Here is a 25,482-nt window from a genome sequence, read left to right as displayed (position 1 = left end):
CTGTAGATAGTGCTCCACATATAGCCCCACGACCTGTAGATAGTGCTCCACATATAGCCCCACCCCCTGTAGATAGTGCTTCCATATAGCCCCCCCATACAGCGCCAATTCTGTAGATAGTGGTCCACATATAACCCTCCCTGTATATAGTGCTCCACATATAGCCCCCACAAACAGCCCCCCTGTAGATAGTGCTCCACATGTAGCCACTCACACTTGTAACAGAAAAAACAAAACGTACTCACCTAAACCCGTTCTTGTGCCGTCCTCTTGCAATGCAGACCTGCTCTCTTCTGAGCAGGTCTTCTGGGGGTGAATGATGCAAGTGGGGCGATGATATCATCGTGCTGCTTGGGTCGTTAACAGGCGCTGAGTGGCAGGGCAAGTCATTGTGCCCGGCCAATCAGTGCCTTTCAATGTTGCGTTACGTCATTGAAAGGCGCTGAAAGGTGCTGAATAGCGGGGCACGGAATTATATCTGCGTCCTATAGACGCAGGTACAATTATAGTACAAGAGGGGGTGGCGGAGGCTGATTTAAGTGGCGCTGCCGCCCCCTCGGAGAGGCAGCAGGCCGCCACCTGAGGGCGAGTTGCTCATCTCGCCTCATAGACGGTGTGGCCCTTCCAATACAGAGGCCAGTACAAACGTCAATAATAAATTAAATGCATCACAGATTATATTTTAGCTGTACTTGAATTCAGAAATAGGTACAAGGTAAGATAGATATAATGTATGTGGGATTTATCCTTTTTACTTCTCTCCCAGTGCCCCTATAAAAGAGTAAGCCACAAAACCCCAATTAAAGGGCTTCACATAGTGTCTTGGTAACAGTGACAAATAACAACCTCCCATAACAATGCCAGTCACTGTACTCCATAACAATGACAGTGTCGCTGCTACTTACAGACAGTGCCCCATATTGGAACAAGCCACAGTGCCCCATAACGGAACCAGTCAAAGTTACTTGAATCAGACAAAGAGCTGCTATGAAAGATAAACTCACATGGGACCATAACACAATTAGTGACAGTTCCCCTTAACAGTAATGGAAGTGTAACAAAATTGATAGCTTTAGATACAGCCACAGTGCTACCATAACAGTGGCATCCTTTGTCCCCCCCATAACATAGCCACAGTTTCACATATTAGTGAAAGTCAAAGTGATAGAATGACAAACAGAGTGCCTCCATAATAGAACAAGCCCCAGTGCCAGCACAACGTAGCCAGTCACACCAGCCATAACACTGATACCCATAGTGCCCTCTTTGTGGGAGCAACCACAGTGTTCCTGTAAGAGCCGGTCTGTTTGCTACCTACCTGGTACTGTGCTGCCCAAATGAGTACCCGTAAAGGTGCTTATAGCCATGACCCATTTAATGCTCCCTTACCAACTAACATGGAGAAGCCAAAGAACATACCCCCTAGTCAGTAATAAAATCGTGAGTGGTGTTTCTGGGGTCAATGCCCCCCCCCCCCCCATTTAGGCTACAGAATCAGACAGAATACGTCTCCAGCTAATCCTCTTGTTTTCACATTAATCGTATGGATTAGAACTGAAAGCTGAATTTTCACTTTTCCGTAAAATTAGCATTCAGTGAGTAATGGTGCGCAGACTGTGAGTAGTAGTACCCCACGTGCTATTAGTAATCTCCACAATCCTGTATATTGTAGATTTGATAATATATGCATCTTGTCACACAACGTCTTCTTTCCATCTGTGCCTTTCACAGACCCAAAAATGAACCAGTAATTAAAGGAGACATTTCTGTAATATTATTAAAGTCCCTCTTCCTGCGTCTAGTCTTGATAGGCTCTGCAGGGAGTGTGGTACAATCACCATGGGGTTGGGTTACCGAAAAGAGCCAACTGTTCAATTTGTTATCTTTTATATTGATCAACTCAATTATTCCCTGGTCTGATGAGTGAAAAGAGATTGGAGCAGTTTATCATTTACTTCTTTATAAGACTCTGTTTTAAAGTTTTACAGGGAGAGACAGGGGGTAATACTATCTGTACCTACAACATTTACAGAAAGAGACAGGGAGGCAGTACTATCTGTACCTACAACATTTACAGGAAGAGACAGGGAGACAGTACTATCTATACCTACAACATTTACAGGGAGAGGCAGGGAGGCAGTACTATCTGTACCTACATCATTTACAGGGTGAGGTAGGGAGGCAGTACTATCTGTACCTACATCATTTACAGGGAGAGGCAGGGAGGCAGTACTATCTGTACCTACAACATTTACAGGAAGAGACAGGGAGGCAGTACTATCTGTACCTACATCACTTACAGGCAGAGACAGGGAGGCAGTGCTATCTGCACCTACATCATTTACAGAAAGAGACATGGAGGCAGTATTATCTGTACCTACATCACTTACAGGGAGAGACAGGGAGGCAGTACTATTCGTACCTACATCACTTACAGGGAGATACAGGGAGGCAGTAATATCTGCACCTACATCATTTACAGGAAGAGACAAGGAGGCAGTATTATCTGTACCTACATCATTTACAGGGAGAGAGAGGAAGGCAGAACTATCTGTAACTACATCATGAACATAATTAGATAGGGATACAGTACTATCTGCACCTATATAATTTACAGGGAGAGACAAGGAGGCAGCACTATCTGTACCTACATCACTTACAGGGAGAGACAAGGAGGCAGCACTATCTGTACCTACATCACTTACAGGGAGAGACAAGGAGGCAGTACTATCTGTAACCTACAGCATGATAATTAGATAGGGAGACAGCACTATCTGCACCTACATAATTTACGGGGAGATACAAGGAGACAGTACTATCTGTAGCTATATAATTTACAGGTAGAGAGAGGGAGACAGTACTATCTGTACCTACATAATTTACAGGTAGAGACAGGGAAGCAGTACTATCTGTACCAACATAATTTACAGGAAGAGACAGGGAGGCAGTACTATCTGTACCAACATAATTTACAGGAAGAGACAGGGAGGCAGTACTATCTATACCTTAATTATTTTTATAAAGAGTCAGGGATATATTGCTATCTGTGTGTACATCATTTACAGAGAGCGACAGTGAAGTAGTACTTTTCCAACTTTTCTAGATTGTCTGTTGGCAGTTCATCTGTTGGATGAAAAAAAACACAATATTCAATGGTAATAGAGTTTGGATGGTTTTATTTTTATACCAGACTATTTGCAATGTTGCGTTATTATTTATTTTAGATCATTGGAGCAATCGAAAAACAGTTGCAAAAGTAAACGCACTTTTTGCGGGTTGAAGATATCGCAAGACGGTTACCGTACCATTTACAACTTATTTTATGTCATTATGCGGCGCTTACACTTTTATTCTAGACCCTAAATCGATCTGATAAGCCGGACCGGCTGCAAGCTGCTTCCCAAATGCCACTGCTCCAGTAAAACACACAGTTCATACAGATCTGGAAGCCCAAAAAGCTTCAATCCACGTCCATCCCATAATCACCAGCAAACTATTCGGACTCATAGATAAAAGTGGCTGAGATATTAAAAAGATGGGACACGACTACCCACAGATGTCATCCCTCTCATGCTCAAAAGGGGGCAGCGTTGTGCTGTCCCTGCTCTCCATACATCCCACTCGTGGGGACAATTCTAATGGTTTATTCAGATGCTCGTTACTGTGTATCAAAGCATCAAAGTCCCTATTGCCTCTTCACATTGCCTGCTCTTTTAACCCATTTACTGCTGGGACATATTTGTGGGGACAGTGCGGACTATTAGCTCTGCATAGGGGGTTATCTGTCTGCAGACAATAATTTCATTCATATTATTAATAATAACTATACATTATAGCGCATGACCAACCCTAGTGCAATGTGAATGTGAGTATATGTGTGAGTATGTGCGCTCTCGTCTATGGAAAATCTTTCTTTTAAGGTTTTTCTCCAGGGACCAGAGGATCTAAGATAAGCACAAAACATACAGAGGTACAGAGGAGTCTGTTGGTGAATATGTATCACTTAACCCATTATATAAGGACTCAGTAACATGGCAGAGCTGTGTGTATGGAGGCTGTATGGCAGCGTACAAAGTCCCTATAGGTTCATACTAGTGCCGTATGGTGCCTCTGAATGCCACCATATTATGGAAACGTAATATGGCAACCAATGGATCATGGCACAATGTTTTAGTCTGAATTCTATACATCTCTGTATGCCTATGTATGAAATTGGGGGTACAGAAAGACCACGTGGATGACATACCATGGCTCCACGTGCATAAGCCCTAAACGGTGTGAAGTAGAACCCATTGTTCCGGGCCTCGTTGCATTGTCATCAGCTGCTCCGGCTGTTGCTGCACTCTTTCATTGTCATCAGTCAGTCTACCGATAAAGCAGATTTGTTTTACTTGCCTCATGCTTGGTTTACTAGAGCTCTTATGTTGCTGCATCCTGGATGGAGAAGTAACAGTCCCATAGATTCTCAGTCAAGGTTACATGTCCCATAGAGTCATCCCCTGTAGCAGCTAAGACTTGGTGAGGACCTTCAGCCCAGTTGACCCCACCGTCCTTCCCAATGGACATCGTGAACCAGGCTCCCTCACCTCAAGCACAAGGGATGGATGGTAAAACAAGACGCAAGATGTGCCAATTTAATGATGTAACCCAGATCCAGTTTTATATATATATATATATATATATATATATATATATATATATATATATATGCAGTACTGTGCAAAAGTTTTAGGCAGTTGTGGAAAAATGCTGCAAAGTAAGAATGCTTTCAAAAATAGAAGTGTTAATAGTTTTTCATCAATTAACAAAATGCATAGTGGAATGAACAGAAGAGAAATCTAAATCAAATCAATATTTGATGTGACCACCCTTTGCCTTCAAAACAGTATCAACTCTTCTAGGTACTTGCACACCGCTTTTAAAGGAACTTGGCAGAGAGGTTGTTCAAAACATCTTGGAGAACTAAGGACAGAGCTTCTGTGGATGTCACTTCCTCAAATCCTTCTGTCTCTTCATGTAATCCCAGACATGTGTCCTTGACCTGCTGCACTAAGTTCACTGGGCCGACCACTGCGTCTACGGTCCTCAACGTTGCCCGTTTCTTTGTGCTTCTTGAAAAAAGCTTGAACAGCACATCATGAAACCCCAGTCTGCTTTGAAATCTTTGCCTGGATGAGACCTTGCCGATGCAATATAGCTACCTTGTGTCTTGTTGCTGTGCTCAGGCTTGCCATGGTGGACCTGTGACAAGAAATTGTCTTCCACAACCTCACCTTTGTAGCAGAGTTTGGCTTTTCCTCCCTGTTCAACCTACATATGAAAATGATGATCATTATCACCTGTTTGGTATAATTGGTTAATCATACACCTGACTATAATTTTACAAAATCCATGACTTTGTCCAAGTGTACCTAGAAGAATGGATGCTGTTTTGAAGGCAAAGGGTGGTCACACCAAATATCGATTTGATTTAGATTTATTTTCTATTTATTCACTTTGTATTTTGTTAATTGATAAAAAAAAGATTATTAATACTTCTATTTTTGAAAGCATTCTTCTTTTGCAGCATTTTTCCACAACTGCCTCAAATTTTTGTCGACGGGAGGCCTTTGCTCAACCTTGCATTTCCATATAAGCCCCAATTTTATATGCATTCTCTATTGCATCCAGCAGAATAGAAGTCTAATTACCTTTAGAAATGTGGATTTTTGAAAAGAATCCTATAAATCTAATCATGGAGAACTGAGCCTGATATTCCTGGAATCTCCGTTCTAGGTAAGTGATATTTCTGTCTGGTGATGTTTCAGATGATATTCACTATATGAGGAGTCTCCCTGTATAACAGCGGTGAGTCAGCCAGAGGTCAAAGTTCAGCCTTGGAAGAAAACGAAAAAAAACACCTACTCCTTTGTGCATTTTTATCATGGGGTAGCGGTGCTGACTTTAAATGTATGAATCTGGTTTACTCTCCTGTGTGTCAGTTTCTGTCTTTTTTATGTCTGGTTGATGTTCAAACAAATGAAATATTCTGCAGGAAAAAATGTCTGGAGAAAAATAAAACCAAGAAACATGGCTTTGCGGAGATTAAGAAGAGAAATAAAGATTTGTTTTCTGCCGAGTATATTGCATAAGGGACAATATAAGAGACACACGTATATTATCATTGGTACAGTAAACTAGTCATATACTATCTCATGTGGCAGCGGACGCCAACATGGTGGTCGGTATTCAAAGCAGACACTGATCTCATGCTTAAAGGGGGATTCTACTGACATGACCCCCAACTGATTTCTAGGGGGACATAACACTGATCTAAAACTTAAAGGGGAAGTCTAACAACAAGAACTATAGAAATAATGCACGGATTTGGGGATTAAAGGGGAATTCCATCTTTAGTTACCTTCTGACATGACCCCGACTGATTCCCACAAGAACTAGAAGAACAATGCACTAATCTGGGGATTAAAGGGGAAGTCTATATTGAATTGTTTTAGGATTCCAGAAATGAGGGGACATGGCACTGATCTGGAGCCTAAGGGGGAATTCCCTCCATAGGTATCTTCTGACATGACCTACAAGGACTAAGCAAGAACTTAATGGAGAATTCATTCTTTAGTTAATATCGGGCATGACTCCACCTTCACAGAATTAGGGGGACATGACACTAATCTGAAGCTTAAAGGGAAATTCTATCTCTAGTTTTCTTCCAAAATGAACCACACCTGATTTCCAGAACTTCAGGGACACAGAAACTGATCTCTAATTATAGGGCAATTCCCTCTTTAGTTATCTTCCTATGTGACCCCCACTGATTTCCAGAACTATGGGGACATGACATTGTTCTTGAGCTAAAAGTGGAATTCCATCTTTAGTTATCCTCTGACATGACCCCCAACTAATTCCCAGAAATAAGAGGCTATGGAAGGTGGTAAAGCATCGGAGACCTACAGAACTGGTCAGTGATCTCCAATACTTCTTGGTGGACCAGTGGCTTCATTCATTGTATTGTACATGTGGGTAAATGTCCCAACGAAATCAGTGACATCTCCAAACAAAATCTGTGTTAGAGATTCCAAGGTTTGGGATTCTAGGTCCAGGCTAAGACTGATTCCTTAAAATGCTTCAGTGTAGGAAATGTGGATCCACTTCTGAGAAGGTTTGAGGAGGTTGATGGACCTGGATGAAGACCTTGTTCTTGTACATAAAATGACCAAATCTCTTCGGCACAATACGATGCATGAAATCAGCGACACTTTTAAAGAAGAATTGTGCAGAACATCCCAAGTTAGGTAAAAAAAAATCTTCAACACTGGAAGGGTTTGGGGTCTTGTAATCTTCTAACATGTCTCCATGACCTGGCAGAAGGTATCTAAAGCGGATCCCCCTGAACTCCTAGAAGCTATCCAATTTTTTTGATTTTTTTTTGGGCTTTGTCCTTCAGTACAAATATAGAGAGTAAGTTTACTGTTGATAAAAAAAAGTCTTCTCAACTTTATCCCAAACGTCTGCAGTTCTGATAAGCTTCTCTGACAAAGAAAACAAACTATGGAGAATGGTTTTACCTGTAGATAGAAAATACACAGCTCGATGTCGGAACATAAACAATAATAATAATATATCCAATAACCCTCTATTATTGCTAAAATAAACAATACACCTGATGTAGAAAAAAAACTGCCAAATCTCACATGAACCTTACAGCAGGAACTGACCAGATTTCGTTTCGGGACGAGCAGTAGATGATGTATCATCAGGACAGGTCTTTCAAGATTTTACGACCATCATTGGGTCATGACCTAGAAATGGACACACTAGTGACTACAACAAGAAATCTTAACACCAGGAGGGGAGAGGGCTCCATAGATCAAATGAGATTGGGCCCCTTTTCTTTTTAATCCCTTGTGTTTGTATTGTTCCTGACTTTCACCTTGACTCTGACCTTGACCATGTTACTGGATTCTGCTCCCAACTTGCTCCTTGGATTTGTTGCCTGATACCTGTTGTTCTACTTCTTGTTCTGACCCCTGGCCCGTCCCCTGATTAAGTCCTCATCTCGTCCTCCGGCTTGTTACATCCTGACTGATCTCCTGGTGATGACCCTACCTGACTACTTAGCGCACCTGCCACCAATTGGTGGCTACTCTGGGGATCGCAATCTGAGAATCCCACCAGTAAAGTCCATACCACCTTGCGGGGAGTTAGAAGTGATGAATAGGGAGTTTCCTTAGACTCCACATCCTAGATTAGCCCAAAGGATTCACTTCTCTGGTAGAAATATGCCACCAATGACTTTTGATGAGATTAGCAAGAAGTGGACATAAGAGTGGCACAATGTCTGGTAAAACAGTGCACCCTTCCATCAAACCACCCCTCAACTGGATTCCATATACTCCATAATATCGGAATGAGTGTCTGCGATAGGGACCAAGCACCATAGGATCAAGTTGAACGAGCGCAAATTCCCTTCACTGTGCTATGGGATATGTCAGGCCGGTAGAAATAACCCATAGTAAGAAATGAATAAATATAAATTATGGGAAGAGGTAAGAATAATCCCAGTCGTGGTGATGCAATTCTCACATGACCCCATTGTGTAATCCACCGTTTTCATCCTCCACCTTTATAATCAGACACATTAACCATCGTTGTCTGCTCCATATTCAGGAGTCTTTATATTAATCAGCGGAGGGCATTGTCTGTCGACCTCTCCATTGTATTGTATAAGGCAGGTTTAGTCTCTGTATACAGAGTTACATCATCCTCTCGAAGAATTCTGTAAAAATATGTTCTAAACCAGAAAACACAAGAACGTCGGTAATGTAGACACAGTCTATAGAATCATTCCAGGCTCTTAGTCTCAAACCGTGGCACTTGTTTTGGGGCCATAGATGTGCGATATATATAAGGAGACACATTGTGGATAGGGGGGGTTGATACATTGAGAATAAGTCAGAGGCTGTGATGTCGCAGGAACACAAATAAATGCAACGCCAGCATTTTAACCCACATCACTTTTTAGAGCGTTGTCCTAAAATCAAGAGAAATGACGGCCCTTATGGGAATTTACACCTTTGCATGAATTTTTTGCATTAATCTAAAATACAAAAATTGAGGCATCTTTGCAAATAGTCTTGATTCAAAGTCTCCTACCGTTTTGTGTTTGTCCATCTCTGATTCAGACCTATGTGTCTCCATGGTTACAGACTACAAAAAAAAAAACCTGCGTAGTCTGATCCTGCTGTCAAGTCCACCCCCCCCCCCTTCCCTCCTGTAAAATTGTAGGAGATTTTTAATCCGGACTATTTACGAACTTGATTGCAAAAGTCTACACACCCTTTAATCTTACTAGCATGGAACAAAGCATAACACTCTTTCTTGAACACTTCTCTTAAAACATATCACCAAGTCTTTGGAAGATAAGGAGAAAGCTAAATAAGCCATTGACCGCGCATTTCACTGGCCATCACCAGGGGCGTTGTTAGCACCGGGCACTAGGGGCACTTTCTTTTGGTCTTTTGCTCGGAGCCCCAGGTCTCTTAGGGCCAGCAATTACCACATTCATTTGTATCTCCTCCTCCATTGCCCACCATGCCCCAGGTATCTTCAGCATCTACCAACATCCATGACCATCACACAACCTTCCCTCCTGTCTCACGCCCAATTCAACCAAAATTTCCTTCCCCCCAGTGACCGATTTGGGTTTGCAGCCCCCCGTTTCTTCTCCGTTTTTAAATCCTCCCCCGTCTTCGGCCTTCATCCTTGGTAATCCCACATGTCATGATCATCGGGAAGTCGGCGCTACCTGCAGACATTACAGCTCAAATCTTCAGCTCTGACTTGACAGGAAAATCAGGGCGACTTGTAACAAACTAATTAACTTGCTCTTTATTTACTAAGCCTTTCGGTTAATTACTGCACTGGGGGGGACATCAAATCTGCATAAGCCCCTCCTGTATTGTGTCATTTGCATGTAATTTGCTTTGCAATCAGCTCTATGCAGAATGGGATGACAGGAGAACATTAGTGGCCTGTGACTGACAAACAGCTGGAACTTCTACGGAAGCTGCGCCAAAGTGCTGAGAAGATGCGGCCGACTCCGAGGGCAGATGAGGCGCATCCAGCCCACGCCGGGTACAAGAAATGGCGCATCTTCACTCACGTCATTCCTCCGGGGATTCGGACATGGCCTCGATGTTTGGGTGCCAATAAAGTATTCGCAGAGACTTCATCATGAACAGGAACTTCCACCGGTTATACTCACGGTGTTCTGCCTCTATTCACTGACAGATTCCTCCATAGAACAAAAAGCAAAATGAATGATGAATTATTACTTGTCTTTCCTCTAATACAGAGATGAACTGATGGAACGGCAATAAATGATTCCAGTCACCCACAAAGGAAAAACTGAAAGAGAATATCTATCTATCTATCTATCTATCTATCTATCTATCTATCTATCTATCTATCTATCTATCTATCTATCTATCTATCTATCTCATATCTATCTATCTATCTATCTATCTATCATCTATCTATCTATCTATCTATCTATCTATCTATCTATCTATCTATCTATCTATCTATCTATCTATCTATCTATCTATCTATCTATCTATCTATCTATCTATCATCTATCTCTCTATCTCATATCTATCTATCTATCTATCTATCTATCTATCTATCTATCTATCTATCTATCTATCTATCTATCTATCTATCTATCTATCTATCTATCTATCTATCTATCTATCTATCTATCCAGTGGCGGATTAAGAAGACCATGGGCCCTGGGCTGTTACCCAAACTTGGGCCCCCCTTCTCCACCACCACCCTGCCGCGCCGTAACTATTGCTAACACTACCTAAACACTAGTACACAAAGTAGGCACATTATGCACAAAGTACACACAGTACGCACATTATGCACAAAGTACGCACAGTACACAAAGTACCACATTATGCACAAAGTACGCAAATTATGCACAAAGTACGCACATTATGCACAAAGTACGCACATTATGCACATTATGCACAAAGTACGCACATTATGCACAAAGTACACACAGTACACAAAGTAGGCACATTATGCACAAAGTACGCACATTATGCACATTATGCACAAAGTACGCACAGTACACAAAGTACCACATTATGCACAAAGTACACAAAGTAGGCACATTATGCACAAAGTACGCACAGTACACAAAGTACCACATTATGCACAAAGTACGCAAATTATGCACAAAGTACGCACATTATGCACAAAGTACGCACATTATGCACATTATGCACAAAGTACGCACATTATGCACAAAGTACACAAAGTAGGCACATTATGCACAAAGTACGCACATTATGCACAAAGTACACAAAGTACCACATTATGCACAAAGTACGCACATTATGCACAAAGTAAGGACATTATGCACAAAGTACGCACATTATGCACAAAGTACACAAAGTATGCACATTATGCACAAAGTACGCACATTATGCACAAAGTACACAAAGTACGCACATTATGCACAAAGTAGGCACATTATGCACAAAGTACGCACATTATGCACAAAGTACACAAAGTACGCACATTATGCACAAAGTATGCACAGTACACAAAGTACCACATTATGCACAAAGTACGCACATTATGCACAAAGTACACACATTATGCACAAAGTACACAAAGTACGCACATTATGCACAAAGTACCCACATTATGCACAAAGTACACAAAGTACGCACATTATGCACAAAGTAGGCACATTATGCACAAAGTACGCACATTATGCACAAAGTACGCACATTATGCACATTATGCACAAAGTACGCACATTATGCACAAAGTACACACAGTACACAAAGTAGGCACATTATGCACAAAGTACGCACATTATGCACATTATGCACAAAGTACCCACATTATGCACAAAGTACACAAAGTACGCACATTATGCACATAGTAGGCACATTATGCACAAAGTACGCACATTATGCACAAAGTACGCACATTATGCACAAAGTATGCACATTATGCACAAAGTATGCACAGTACACAAAGTACCACATTATGCACAAAGTACGCACATTATGCACAAAGTAGGCACATTATGCACAAAGTAGGCACATTATGCACAAAGTATGCACAGTACACAAAGTACCACATTATGCACAAAGTACGCACATTATGCACAAAGTACGCACATTATGCACAAAGTACGCACAAAGTACGCACATTATGCACAAAGTACGCACAAAGTACGCACATTATGCACAAAGTACGCACAGTACAAAGTACGCACATTATGCACAAAGTACGCACAGTACACAAAGTACACACATTATGCACAAAGTACACAAAGTAGGCACATTATACACAAAGTATGCATAGTACACAAAGTACACACGAGTATGCACATTATACACTAAGTAGGCACATTATACACGAGTATGCACATTATACACAAAGTACACCTTGTAAACACATGAATATGGACATTAAACATACATGAATATGGACATTAAACATACATGAATATGGACATTAAACATACATGAATATGGACATTAAACATACATGAATATGGATATTAAACATACATGAATATGGATATTAAACACACATGAATATGGATATTAAACACACATGCACTTACCTTTTATGTCTTCACTGCAGCTCTTCTCCTGCTCACAGCACAGAGCCCGCCGACAGTCTCCCCTCCCCCATGTCCCGACAGCTAGCAGCAGAGATGTTTAGAGCAGGGAAGGGGGGCTGGAGGGGGAGCTTCTAAAGCAGCACAGACCACGGCTGCTAAGTAGAAGCAAAGCTCCCCTCGCCTGACAGGTGCGGTCCTGGCACCGGGGCTCCCTCCGGTGCTAGCGACGCCACTGGGCATGAGGGGGTTCGGGCGGTCATAGGCTCCTTGGGCCCCCTGGCAGTCTTGGGCCCCGGGCGACCGCCCGAAACGCCCTAATGATAATCCGCCACTGTATCTATCTATCTATCTATCTATCTAATCTATCTATCTATCTATCTATCTATCTATCTATCTATCTATCTATCTATCTATCTCATATCTATCTATCTATCTATCTATCTATCTATCTATCTATCTATCTATCTATCTATCTATCTATCTATCTATCTATCTATCTATCTATCTATCTATCTATCATCTATCTCTCTATCCAGGGGCGTAACTAGGAAAGACTGGGCCCCATAGCAAACTTTTGACTGGGGCCCCCCCTCTGCTGGGTATCACACAACCCCCCCCCCCTTGTAGATAGTGCCTCCCTATAGATTCCACCACACAGCGCCCCCCCTATAGATAGCACCATACACAGCCCCCTGTAGATAACGCCATACAGACCCCCTGTAGATAACACCATATAAGCCCCCCCCCCCCCAAAAAAAACGGCCTATAGTTTGTCCTACAAAAGACATGCATCCCCTATCCACAGGATAGAGGATACATGTGCGATCGCTGGCATTGATAAGGAGAACGGGGGACCGAAAGTCCCCCGAAGTTCTCCATGACTAACCTCGGACTTCCGGCGTCTGCGCAGTTCAATAAAAATGAAAGGAGTGCTGGTCACGCATGCGCACAAGCGCGACCGGCGCTCCATTCATTTCTACGGAGCTGCCGACACAGACCCCGGAAGTCCGAGGTTTGTCATGGAGAACTTAGGGGGGACTTTCAGTCCCCCGTTCTCCTCATCGCTGGGCGTCCCAGCGATCCCACATGTATCCCCTATCCTGTGGATAGGGGATGCATGTCTTTTGTAGGAACAACCCCTTCAGTGGTGTCGCGCTGTAGCAGCCATAGCGGCTGCTAGCGGAGCCTGCGGCCATGGGAGGGGGCCGTGCCGGCGGGTGCCACGGGCCCCCTCATGCTGCAGGCCCCGTAGAAGTCGCTACGGCTGCTATAGCGGTAGTTACGCCACTGCGTATAGGTTTGTACGGTGTAAAACTACAGCTCCCAGCATGGCCGGAACAATGGTAAGGATATGCTGGGAGATGCGGTTTCACAAAAAAAAATCATACCACCCATCATCTCGCTGCAGATCATACAGTGACTACAATACTGATTAGAGGCAGAATAAACATTTACATTATGTGACTCACCGGTGACGTCTCAGATTCTAGTTCTTTTCTTCTCCCTCCGGTTCAGACATCTATGATGGATTTCTCCCGGCCATGACCCATTTCTGCAGTTTTCCTTTTAGATGTCTTCAGCTTCTCAGTTTTAAAACATTTCTGCACCTGTAAACAAAGTTAAAATTCTCAACACATCTAAATATAACTGTCACACACACACACACACACACACACACACACACACACACACACACACACACACACACACACACCGTGCCCCCTGTAGATAGTGCCCACATATGGACTCCAGAGCTGCAAGGCAATAGCGCTAACCACTGAGCCACCGTGCTGCCCTACATATAGCTTCCCCTATAGTTAGTGCTCCACGTATAGCCCACCTCTGTAGATAGTGTCCCACATATAGCCCACCCCTGTAGACTGTGCACTACATATAGCCACCCTGTTGCTAGTGCCCCACAGGTATCCCACCCCTGTATATAGTGTCCCACACATAGCCCACCCCTATAGAAAGTACCCTAAAAAATAGCTCCCCTATAGATAGTGCTCTACATATAGCCCACCCTTGTATAGTGTCTCACATATACTGCCCCACATATAGACCCCCCTGTAGATAGTGGCCCACATCCCCACATACAGACCTCCCCTGTAGCTAGTGCCCCACATATAGACCCCCCCCCCTGTATATAGTGGCCCACATATAGACCCCCCCTGTATATAATGGCCCACATATAGAGCCCCCTGTATATAATGGCCCACATATAGAGCCCCCTGTATATAGTGGCCCACATAAAGACGACCCCCCCCCCCCATTATAGATAATGCCATTCACATTTTTGAAGAAAAAAATAAATAAATTGCCATACTCACATTCTCCGGTTCCCACGCTGTTCACTGGCGATGCAGACATGCTCTCTTCTGAGCATGTCTGCAGGAGCTGAACGAGCGTCCTCCAATGACGCTGATTGGCGGGGCAGAATGACTTGCCCCGCCAATCAGCACCTTCCAAGCATGGAAGCGGCGCGATGATGTCATCGCGCCGCTAGCCAATCAGTGTCATTGTAAGGCACTGGATGGTCAGGCACGGAACATGCCCGGCCATTCAGTGCTAACACATGTATTTGGCTGCCGCTAGCACCGGGGCCCCCTCCGGTGCTAGCGACACCTACAGGCATGATGAGAGGGCCTGTGTAAGGCTCGGCGGCGCGGGCCCCACAGTAGCGGCGCTACCGCTGTAGCAGCCATAACGGCTGCTAGCGGCGCCACCGGGCATTTGGGTGGGCGTGTCGGCTGGCGGCACCGGCCCCCTCAAGCCCCGGGCCCCGTAGCAGCCGCTACTGCTGCTACCGCGGTAGTTACGCCACTGTCTCTATCTCATATCTATCTATCTATCTATCTATCTATCTATCTATCTATCTATCTATCTATCTATCTATCTATCTAATATCTATCTATCTATCTCATATCTATCTATCTATCTATCTATCTATCTATCTATCTATCTATCTATCTATCTATCTATCTATCTCATATCTATCTATCTATCTATCTATCTATCTATCTATCTATCTATCTATCTATCTATCTATCTATCTATCTATCTATCTATCATCTATCTATCTATCTATCTATCTATCTCTCTCTCTCTCTCTCTCTCTCTCTATCTATCTATCTATCTATCTATCTATCATCTATCTATCTATCTCATTTCTATCTGTTATTATCTACACGTGTTCACTTTCTACAGCTACGTACTCGTGTTGTTTTGTATTGAGCCACTTTACTGTAATTTGGTAGAAGTTGATTGAATGAGATGTAATTAGATCAATACTTACACAAAGACTTGTCAAAACATTTCTATGTTTTCTTTTTTATATGACAGGATATCCTCCCCCCCCCCCATCCCGTCCAATTTTGTGGTCACTTACTATATATCTTTTAATCTTTTGACGGCTACAAGCATCAGGACCAGTGGCAGAACATCTCTCTATATGTCAAGTGGTCTTAATGGTCAATGGATGGAACTGGACAATAGACAATTTCATTTAGTTCTTTGTCTATGGGGGAGGGGTGAATGTCAGATTGATACAATCCCTTTTAATTCCTTTCTTGTAGTTCCGGCCTGATCCCATGTCTGAAGGCAGATGATTAATCATGGATCTAGAGCTCATTGTGTTGATAAACTGCTGCGGGAACAGTCGAGTCCTTTATTGGGGAGATTGAGCATTAATGGCTCAGTGGTGGTGGAAAGTGGCGATCAATGGACAGGCAGATCATTACTCAAGACAAAGGCGATTTCTTAGGTATATGTGACAATGTATAATTGCCAATTGGGAATAAATGAGTCCATTGGTGGTGAGTTGGTTCACTTTGGATTAAGTCTTTTTAATAATAGATCTGGATACAACACAAAGCGAGAGGGGGATGGGAGAGACTGGTATTCCTTGTGAGGCCAATAAGCTCTACCTGTAGGTTATAGTATATAATGAGAAAATCCTATACAAAACATGTAATGGGATTGTCCTCATCTCTCGAGGTTAATTCTGCAGAGGTTCCCAATAAGAAGTTGTCTTGGACGCTCTTCGGGCCCTTGTGATTTGTGTTATTTTTATGCCCCGCAATCTTTGACCTTTCTTAGTGGGATTGACCCAGTTTGTCTTTCAGTCTCTCATCTATTTGACAATATTAATCCAGATTGCATTGTGACTTCTCTCCTGCCTGTCGTAAATATACCATGTCCAATACGACGTCCGTGACCTGAACCATTGACCATTATTTGCCCTTAAGGTCTTGGCCTGTTCTGGAATATCTTTATTGCTGCCACTTACTAACAACCTGCCAGAAACGTAACTTGAAGATCTTGGACCCCAGTGAAAAATTTGTACCCATCTACCATTTATAATACTGGTGTCTTCTTATAGGGGAGAAGGGCATTTGGGCTCCCTTAGGCACCAGGGCCTGGGTACGACTGCTACCCCTTGTAGCTATGCTCCTGTAGCCTGACATGACCAGTTGTTGTCAGTTACACTCAGTGATGTTCATCAGGTTTTCTTCTGTTTAGAAATAATAGGTGTGAAGGGGCCATACATATTACATTTACGTCCAATGAACATGCAGATTTCGGCGAGGCTAGACGACCATCTAATGTGTATTAGATGTTATGCCTACATTCATTCATCAGAAGTCAGGGGGAAAACGGACCGGGCACATTGAATTTCAAGATATCCAATATTTGTTCTCATAGGAGATAAGCCGCATCCATAGGTGTCCTGTGAGAACACGTGCGCGCTCAGCCAAACCGAACGTCATTGTATTTGGGGAGGTCGGGAGGAATAGCTGTCGGCCGAACGAGCGTTCGGTCAACGTCCAATGAAGGTGTGTCACATTGGGTGCGTGGACCCACTGGGCCATACCGCCTTGATGGTATAGCAGCTGGCCAACAGGGTACAAGTCAAAGTCTATATTTCGGATAGGTGTAACTGTGGTAACTTCTCAGAGTAGCGAAGATAGGCTCGGATGGGACCTTGGCAGCAGGCAGACACCAGGCGTGGTGTAACAGGACAGGCGTAGTACACAGCACAACATGACTCCAACTCGAAATGGCACTTGGACCAAGATAGCACGGGATACAGGATACAGGTAGCAGGAACGGGAACACTGGGAACTGGAAAACACTTAAGGGACCATTTGCAGACACAAACATAGGTAAACGACAACAACGCTCAGGCAATGCAGGAAGGGCAGGGCCCTTCTTATAGTCCAGGGTGCTCATGGGCTAATTTGGGTATCAAATTCAGGTGCGCGCGGACACAGCAGAGTGAAGCGGAAGTGAGGATGAGATGCGGGCCAGCGCTCACAAGTCCATGGCTGCGGTTGTCAGGAGGTGAGTAATTCTGGCGGCCCGCGGCCATGGGTGTTACAAGGTGTATGGCCATCTTAAGTCTTGAGACCAGCAGAATACCTGTGTAGAGATATTCTATAAGAACGGGGGTGCTATATATGAACACACAAGGCTAGGGCATCATCCCAGAAGACCTGGACTCACATTAGACATTAGGTATATTGACTTCGAAAACCTTGTAGAAATTTCACTTTTTACATTTTTCTCAAACGGGTTGTCCCATTTGGATATACTATATATATAGCTTTTATGCAGACCTATGTGTCTCCATGGTAACAGACTACAAACGGAACCACCTGTGTAGTCTGACCTTACAGTCATGTGTTACTCCAGTACTTCTTGCTCTCTTCTTGATATAAGACTACACACAAGTTTGTTTGTAGTCTGTAACCATGGAGACACATTGGCCTGAATAGGAGCTGTATACACAAAACGGTAGGAGATTTTTAATCAAGTCAAAGATTAATTACAAAGTTGCTTCATTTTTTATTTTAGATGCATAGAAGCAGTAATATAGGTGTTTACAAAAGTCTATGTATCCTTTAAGTCTTTGTCCAAGACTACAAAAAATAGCTGCTTTCTTCCAAAAACAGTGCCACACCTGTCCACAGGTAAGTGTGAGGTATTGCAGCCATTAACTTAAACAGAGCTGAGCTGCAATACTTAATAAAGATGTAGCCATCTTTATCTTGACTTTTAACACATTAAATACAAAGTGGCAAGAAACTTTACATTTACTTTTTCAATGACTTTTGTTGTGTGATATCAAGTTATCAGAGTCAACATAAACTTGGCTACATCTGTACAGCGTATGGACAGGTGTGGCACTATTTATAGAAGAAAGCAGCCATGTTTTTCTAATGCTGGACAACCCCACACTACAATACACACTAAAGCCATTGTTCTCCACCTGTAGTTCTCCATCATAGCCTGACTACATCCTCCATCATAGCCTGACTACATCCTCCATCATAGCCTGACTACATCCTCCATCATAGCCTGACTACATCCTCCATCATAGCCTGACTACATCCTCCATCATAGCCTGACTACATCCTCCATCATAGCCTGACTACATCCTCCATCATAGCCTGACTACATCCTCCATCATAGCCTGACTACATCCTCCATCATAGCCTGACTACATCCTCCATCATAGCCTGACTACATCCTCCATCATAGCCTGACAGTGGCTGCTGGGAGTTGTCATTTTATAGCAGCTGGAGAGCCGCAGGTTGGGGGCCACTACTCTAAAGTGTTATTTTATGGACAGGATTTACATTCCAACTTCCAGAAGATTTCAGCATAATCCTGACACAGATAGGAAGTCTGGAAAGAAGTGAGAGTGAAGGGAATAATGGACGTGAGCACCAGGGAGAGTTCTACCAACAGACTGGATAGAAAATAGTAACATTTATACCATTGCCCTTTAATATTGTGAGAAGCCAATGCTAAACGTAGTCATTTATGTCTGATTCTAAAATCCAACATCTCATCCCTGATACTTTATTATTAGTCACTTTCTGCAGACTGAACGGTCTATCCCCGACAGCTGCTTCTCCCCCACCCTGGAGCAGTGATAAGGGGGTGACACCTTTTAAGATAATTAGTCGTGGACATTCCTTCTTGGTTTCCTTGTCTTTCCAGGATCTTCCACTTAACTGGTCACCCCGCTGCCGTCTCGGAAACACCATCTGCCCAGACTGTGATGTTCAGGACCAGGCTGGCACTTTCTGGGCACTGGAAATACACATTGATGATACTAAACCTGCTCTGCCTTCCCCTCCCCTTCAGCCCACCATGAAGCCACGACCGGAAGGGTTTGTCTTGGTTACTCTGTATCAATAAGGTTTGTTTCCAACAATCTTAATGAAATCTGCAGCTGCTATGAACTCCTCTTCCCTGTAAATAACAAACCATACCAGACAAGTTTTAGTATGACAACTCCAGCGTCTATGTGTTATATCTCCGTTACCTTTTTGCCGTTTAACTTGCTTTTTATTCTGATTTTACTCTGTGGAGGAAACCATCAACAAGCAGGCTAGCTGCCATAGACATGGCTTTATTCTTACTTTAAGTACAGCTTGTGTACTCAGGACTATTCACAATAGGGCACCATTATACACTCAAATAGCTAAACAGAAACACATTATTGTCACGATCTAGGGGGATGTGGACCCACTAGGCCGCTCCGCCGTAGAAGAGAGACAGCTGGTCAAGTCACAGTCTATGCAAAAGTCTATACGAGTTCGTAGCACAAGGGCACCTGAAATAGTCCAGATGGTGGCAGGGGCTCTAGCACAGATTGTAGTAGGTGCAGTAGGTTGCGCCAGACGTGGCGGATAACAACGGGTGAAGTAGGTTGCGCCAGACGTGGCAGATGACAATGTGTGCAGTAGGTTGCGCCAGACGTGGTGGATAACAACGGGTGCAGTAGGTTGCGCCAGACGTGGCAGATGACAACGTGTGCAGTAGGTTGCGCCAGACGTGGCAGATGACAACGTGTGCAGTAGGTTGCGCCAGACGTGGCGGATGACAACGTGTGCAGTAGGTTGCGCCAGACGTGGCGGATGACAACGGGTGCAGTAGTTTGCGCCAGACGTGGCGGATGACAACGGGCATAGTAGGAAACGACTCCAATCAATAAACGGGCTCAGGAACAATAACACAGTGTGGGATACAGGATACAGGTAGTAGGGCACAGGAACACTGGGAACGGGACAATACTAAGGAACCATTTGCAAGACTAACATGGGAAATACAAAAAGCGCTCAGGCAAGGATCAGAAGAGCAGGGCCCTTTTTATAGTTCAGGATGATTAGGGAATAATTAATTAATTATTTACATATGCGCGCGCTGGCCCTTTAAGCAGCGCACTCCCTCGAGTGAGCACTACGGGACAGAGCGGACGCATGTGCCAACGTCTCCGGGGAGGGAGACGCCGGCAGGAAGAGGAAGATCTGCGGGAGGCAGGTAAGTGGAGGTCGTGGCCTGTGACCGCAGCCGTAACAATTATTAGCATAACGTATCTGTCAACATCAGCTTGCTGATGGTTTCCGTGTAGAAATAAGCTATTTGTTTTCACGGAGTGGATATATATTTTAGTTTCAAATCCATTCAATAGAAAATATGGGGTTTGTAACAACGATCAAGTATAGCTGCTGAAATCGCATGTGGTCAGCTGATCTCACTCAAGAAACGCAGCGTCAGAAATTACAAGCACCTATTTAAATAAAAGGGTGACCATATAATATATGACTTGGCCAACTCCTCCAGAACATCCAGACATTTTCCTTATGGATCACTTCACTTCTAAAATTTTAGTTAGGAAGATAGTAGATAAATGGCTTGATCAACCCAATGTTTTCTAAGACTCCCCAACTGGGGACCCTCTATTGTCAGCCGATTGTTGTAGGGTATGACTTGGTGGGTCCCCATTTGCCCCACTTGTAATATAATGCATGGATGTGCTGGTTCTACTAGGGCAGTGGTCTCTAAACTTGTTCTCCAGCTGTTTCAAAACGACAACTCCTTGCAGGAACTGTCAGGGTAGGCTGGGAGTTGTAGTTTTGCAACAACTGGAACGCTACCGTATGGAAACCACTGCTAATAATAAGCAATCTGGCTATTAGAATAGGGGGTTTCCTAATCATTAAACTCTATAATTTGGGTGGGTTTTATGGGGCACTGGTTAATTTGTCATTATTTATGGCGCAAGTCCAATGTGAGTCTAACAAGATGGGAGACGTCCAGGACTTATTGGTCATTGTTTTCTTCCTTCATCTTCCTCTATTAATACCTTAGGAAAGCGATCCAGAGAAAATGAAGCCAGTAATAAAGTGTCTCCAGTCCATCGTTAGGGAAAACTTCAAAGACACCAAAAGAGATGGAACTGCGAAAGAAAGAAGAATTCCCCTAAACCTCATGATGAGTCGGCAGGACGTGACACAGCAGGCGGACATCACAGCGCACTCACCTTCCGGCTCCACACTATTACCTCCTGGCGGGCGGAGGACAATCCAACGCTTGGGTTTAATATAGAACGTAGTCGACAATCTTAAACACAAGCAGCTTACAAATTCCTGGTGTCACTTCTATGGAAAGATGGAGATGTCAATTATTCATCATTAGTGCCCATTGTGGGCAGAAATTGGAGGCATGGGGCGTTCTGTGCAAGACATATTTTGGAATGGGAAAACTGAAAACGGAGGCGAAACTTGAAGTTCCTGAGACCCAATGCAAAGTCTGTCGCAGGTCCCCCAGCTGCTATATAACATTTATAATACTGGTGTCTTGTTATGTGGTAGAAGCTTTCGGGCCCCCTCAGGCACTAGGGCCCATGTGCAACCTCTGCACCCCCATATGGAAAGGAGTTGTCTTGATGATCCACTTTGCAGGAGGCAGGTCCCCTGGTGACTCGCTGATTACAGGATGTTTAGGCTCCATGTGTAGGGTGCCACCACAAGCGGGTGCGGTTGGTAAATGTTCAGCATATTACACAGCGCTCATTGAAATCACCAAGCATGCATTGGTCTCCAGAGTTGGAGTCACCCTTTAAAGTGCCTGTCTAATAGGGTGGTCCCAATGTTGGGCACAGATCTAATGCCTCTACAAGCCCTAATAGGCCAAATGGGAAGGGGTGTTTCCAAAGACAAGACCTTTAGATTGAAATATTATTAGGAGCCCATCTGGTTACTCCAGTTATTTTTACTTAAAAGGGGTGGCTCAGGAAATTGTCTCCATTTTTTCCAGTAACAGCAATTCTCTTGTCCATAATAAGCGGATATTGCACTTCAATAGGACTGAACTGCAATACCGGACACAGCCCATTGACAAGAGTGGCGCTATTTCTGGAAGAAAACAGACCCTATTGCTAAGAACCAAAGTTTCTCTTGGATCGGGGACATTCCACTCTGACAGGTTGTTCAATGAGCAGTTACCATGACTCCCAATGAGAAAGAAAGAAAGAAAGAAAGAAAGAAAGAAAGAAAGAAAGAAAGAAAGAAAGAAAGAAAGAAAGAAAGAAAGAAAGAAAGAAAGAAAGAAAGAAAGAAAGAAAGAAAGAAAGAAAGAAAGGGAGGATGATGAGCAGGTCAAGTTGCAGATTTTTTTTGCTTTTAAAACTAAACACTGATCAAGACCATAGATATAAGACATACAATACAAACATGAAAAAATGCCCCCCATTATCTGCAGGAAAATATCTATCTATCTATCTATCTATCTATCTATCTATCTATCTATCTATCTATCTATCTATCTATCTATCTATCTATCTATCTATCTATCTATCTATCTATCTATCTCATATCTATCTATCTATCTCATATCTATCTATCTATCTATCTATCTATCTATCTATCTATCTATCTATCTATCTATCTATCTATCTATCTATCTATCTATCTATCTATCTATCTATCTATCTTCTATCTATCTATCTATCTATCTATCTATCTATCTATCTATCTATCTATCTCATATCTATCTATCTATCTATCTATCTATCTATCTATCTATCTATCTATCTATCTATCTATCTATCTATCTATCTATCTATCTATCTATCTATCTATCTATCTATCTATCTATCTCATATCTACCATCTATCTATCTATCTATCTATCTATCTATCTATCTATCTATCTATCTATCTATCTATCTATCTATCTATCTATCTATCTATCTATCTATCTATCTATCTATCTATCTATCTATCTCATATCTATCTATCTATCTATCTATCTATCTATCTATCTATCTATCTATCTATCTATCTATCTATCTATCTATCTATGTATCTCATATCTATCTATCTATCTATCTATCTATCTATCTATCTATCTATCTATCTATCTATCTATCTATCTATCTATCTATCTATCTCATATCTATCTATCTATCTATCTATCTATCTATCTATCTATCTATCTATCTATCTATCTATCTATCTATCTATCTATCTATCTATCTATCTATCTATCTATCTATCTATCTCATATCTATCTATCCATCTATCTATCTATCTATCTATCTATCTATCTATCTATCTATCTATCTATCTATCTATCTATCTATCTATCTATCTATCTATCTATCTATCTATCTATCTATCTACCCAATGCATATCTATGTGTAGAGGATTTATTGTATTTATTAGCAATGAGTGGAAGGTTCAGCACTGTGGGTGGATTATTATTTGTGTGTTTGCAGCATTGCGAACCAATAGAACAATGACAATAGATGGATAGCAGTCTAGAGGAGATGATGTTTGGCCTTCTCTCTGTATAGTGTTCTGCGTTGTTTGCAGCTCTGTGGACAGTCACTTGTGTTATATCTCCCGCAGGCAATAGAACTAATTGCAATACACCCCCCCCCCCTCATAGCGCAGCACAGGATTCTATAGGTGGTGAGTGCTGCATTATTAGTACCAGGTTCAGCACTATGGACAGCTCCGCAACCTGTAAATCACAGATAAAGGCAGACTTTATACTTCATTTCCTATAGACTTTGTGTGTTCTGGCTGCAAGGTTCAGACTTCAGGTGATAGGACTTCTTGCAATAAACACCCCTGAGCCTGCATGCTGCAATGTATTCTGCTCTGCGGCTGCACTGTGTGACCAGGTTCAGCTCCTCGGGATCACACAGGTAATAGAGCTGAGAGCACTCTAGACCCCCAAATTCCCAGGAAAATGACATAACACGCAGGCTACGTGATGACATGAGGGGGGCGGGCGGACCAGCCTCTGTAGGCAGCTTTAAAGCTCTGGATGTGCAGATGCATCCACTGTGCTGTCAGAGGCAGCAGCGGTACAGAAGGAAGAAGCTCATCTACTAGGGACTGGGGACCCTCACAGCTGGAAGACCCCCTCCCCAAAAGGAGCACATTGCCTTCCCTCAAGGGGCAGTCATGCTGACTCCTGGGGGCCCCTGGCTTATACCCCTGCTGCAATTATCCTCCTGGCTGGGCTGTTGGGTTTGTGTAGTTGTGGTATCTGGACAGGAGCCGTATGCACCTCATTCTATCAGACTTGAAGGAGATATCACTTTGGGGGGGCTCTTTCCTGTCCATTCCCGGGGTTTTGCAGGAATGCCATGCGGGGATATAAGGAAAGAGAACGGGATCCACAGGCTGGAAGCCATGCTATATGCCATTGATCAGATCAACAGTGACCCGGAGCTTCTACCAAACATCACATTAGGGGCTCGGATTTTGGACACCTGCTCTAGGGACACCTATGCTCTGGAGCAGTCCCTCACCTTTGTCCAGGCTCTCATACAAAAGGATTCATCTGATGCCCGCTGCACCAATGGGGAGCCGCCTGTCTACGTTAGACCGGAGAAAGTAGTCGGAGTCATAGGGGCATCGGAAAGTTCTGTGTCCATCATGGTAGCAAATATCCTGCGACTTTTCCAGGTAGGAGCCACTTGCCAGGGCTGTCCACCTGTTAGGAGCTGTCATGTTGTGT

General features: G+C 43.2%; 1 protein-coding gene and 1 long non-coding RNA gene across 2 annotated transcripts in view; one reads left to right on the top strand and one right to left on the bottom strand.

Annotated features, from left to right (window-relative positions):
- Window positions 1-9,302: 9,302 nt before the first annotated feature.
- On the bottom strand, window positions 9,303-15,061 carry LOC142657417 (uncharacterized). The gene is made up of 3 exons (XR_012849926.1): window positions 14,983-15,061; window positions 14,122-14,259; window positions 9,303-10,291 (listed from the first exon to the last, which is right to left on the bottom strand). It is a non-coding gene; the product is annotated as an uncharacterized LOC142657417 (long non-coding RNA).
- Window positions 15,062-24,760: 9,699 nt separating this feature from the next.
- GRM7 (glutamate metabotropic receptor 7) overlaps window positions 24,761-25,482 on the top strand; it is a 377,064-nt gene continuing 376,342 nt past the window's right edge. Inside the window, exon 1 of the mRNA XM_075831870.1 lies at window positions 24,761-25,430. Within this exon, the coding sequence (XP_075687985.1) occupies window positions 24,924-25,430 (507 nt within the window). The 5' untranslated portion in view covers window positions 24,761-24,923. The remainder of the gene's footprint in view (window positions 25,431-25,482) is intronic.

The sequence above is a fragment of the Rhinoderma darwinii genome, chromosome 7 (genome assembly GCF_050947455.1).
Source record: "Rhinoderma darwinii isolate aRhiDar2 chromosome 7, aRhiDar2.hap1, whole genome shotgun sequence".
NCBI lineage: Eukaryota > Metazoa > Chordata > Amphibia > Anura > Rhinodermatidae > Rhinoderma > Rhinoderma darwinii.
Note: the sequence above shows the minus strand (reverse complement) of the source record. Positions and strands in the feature narration are given on the sequence as shown.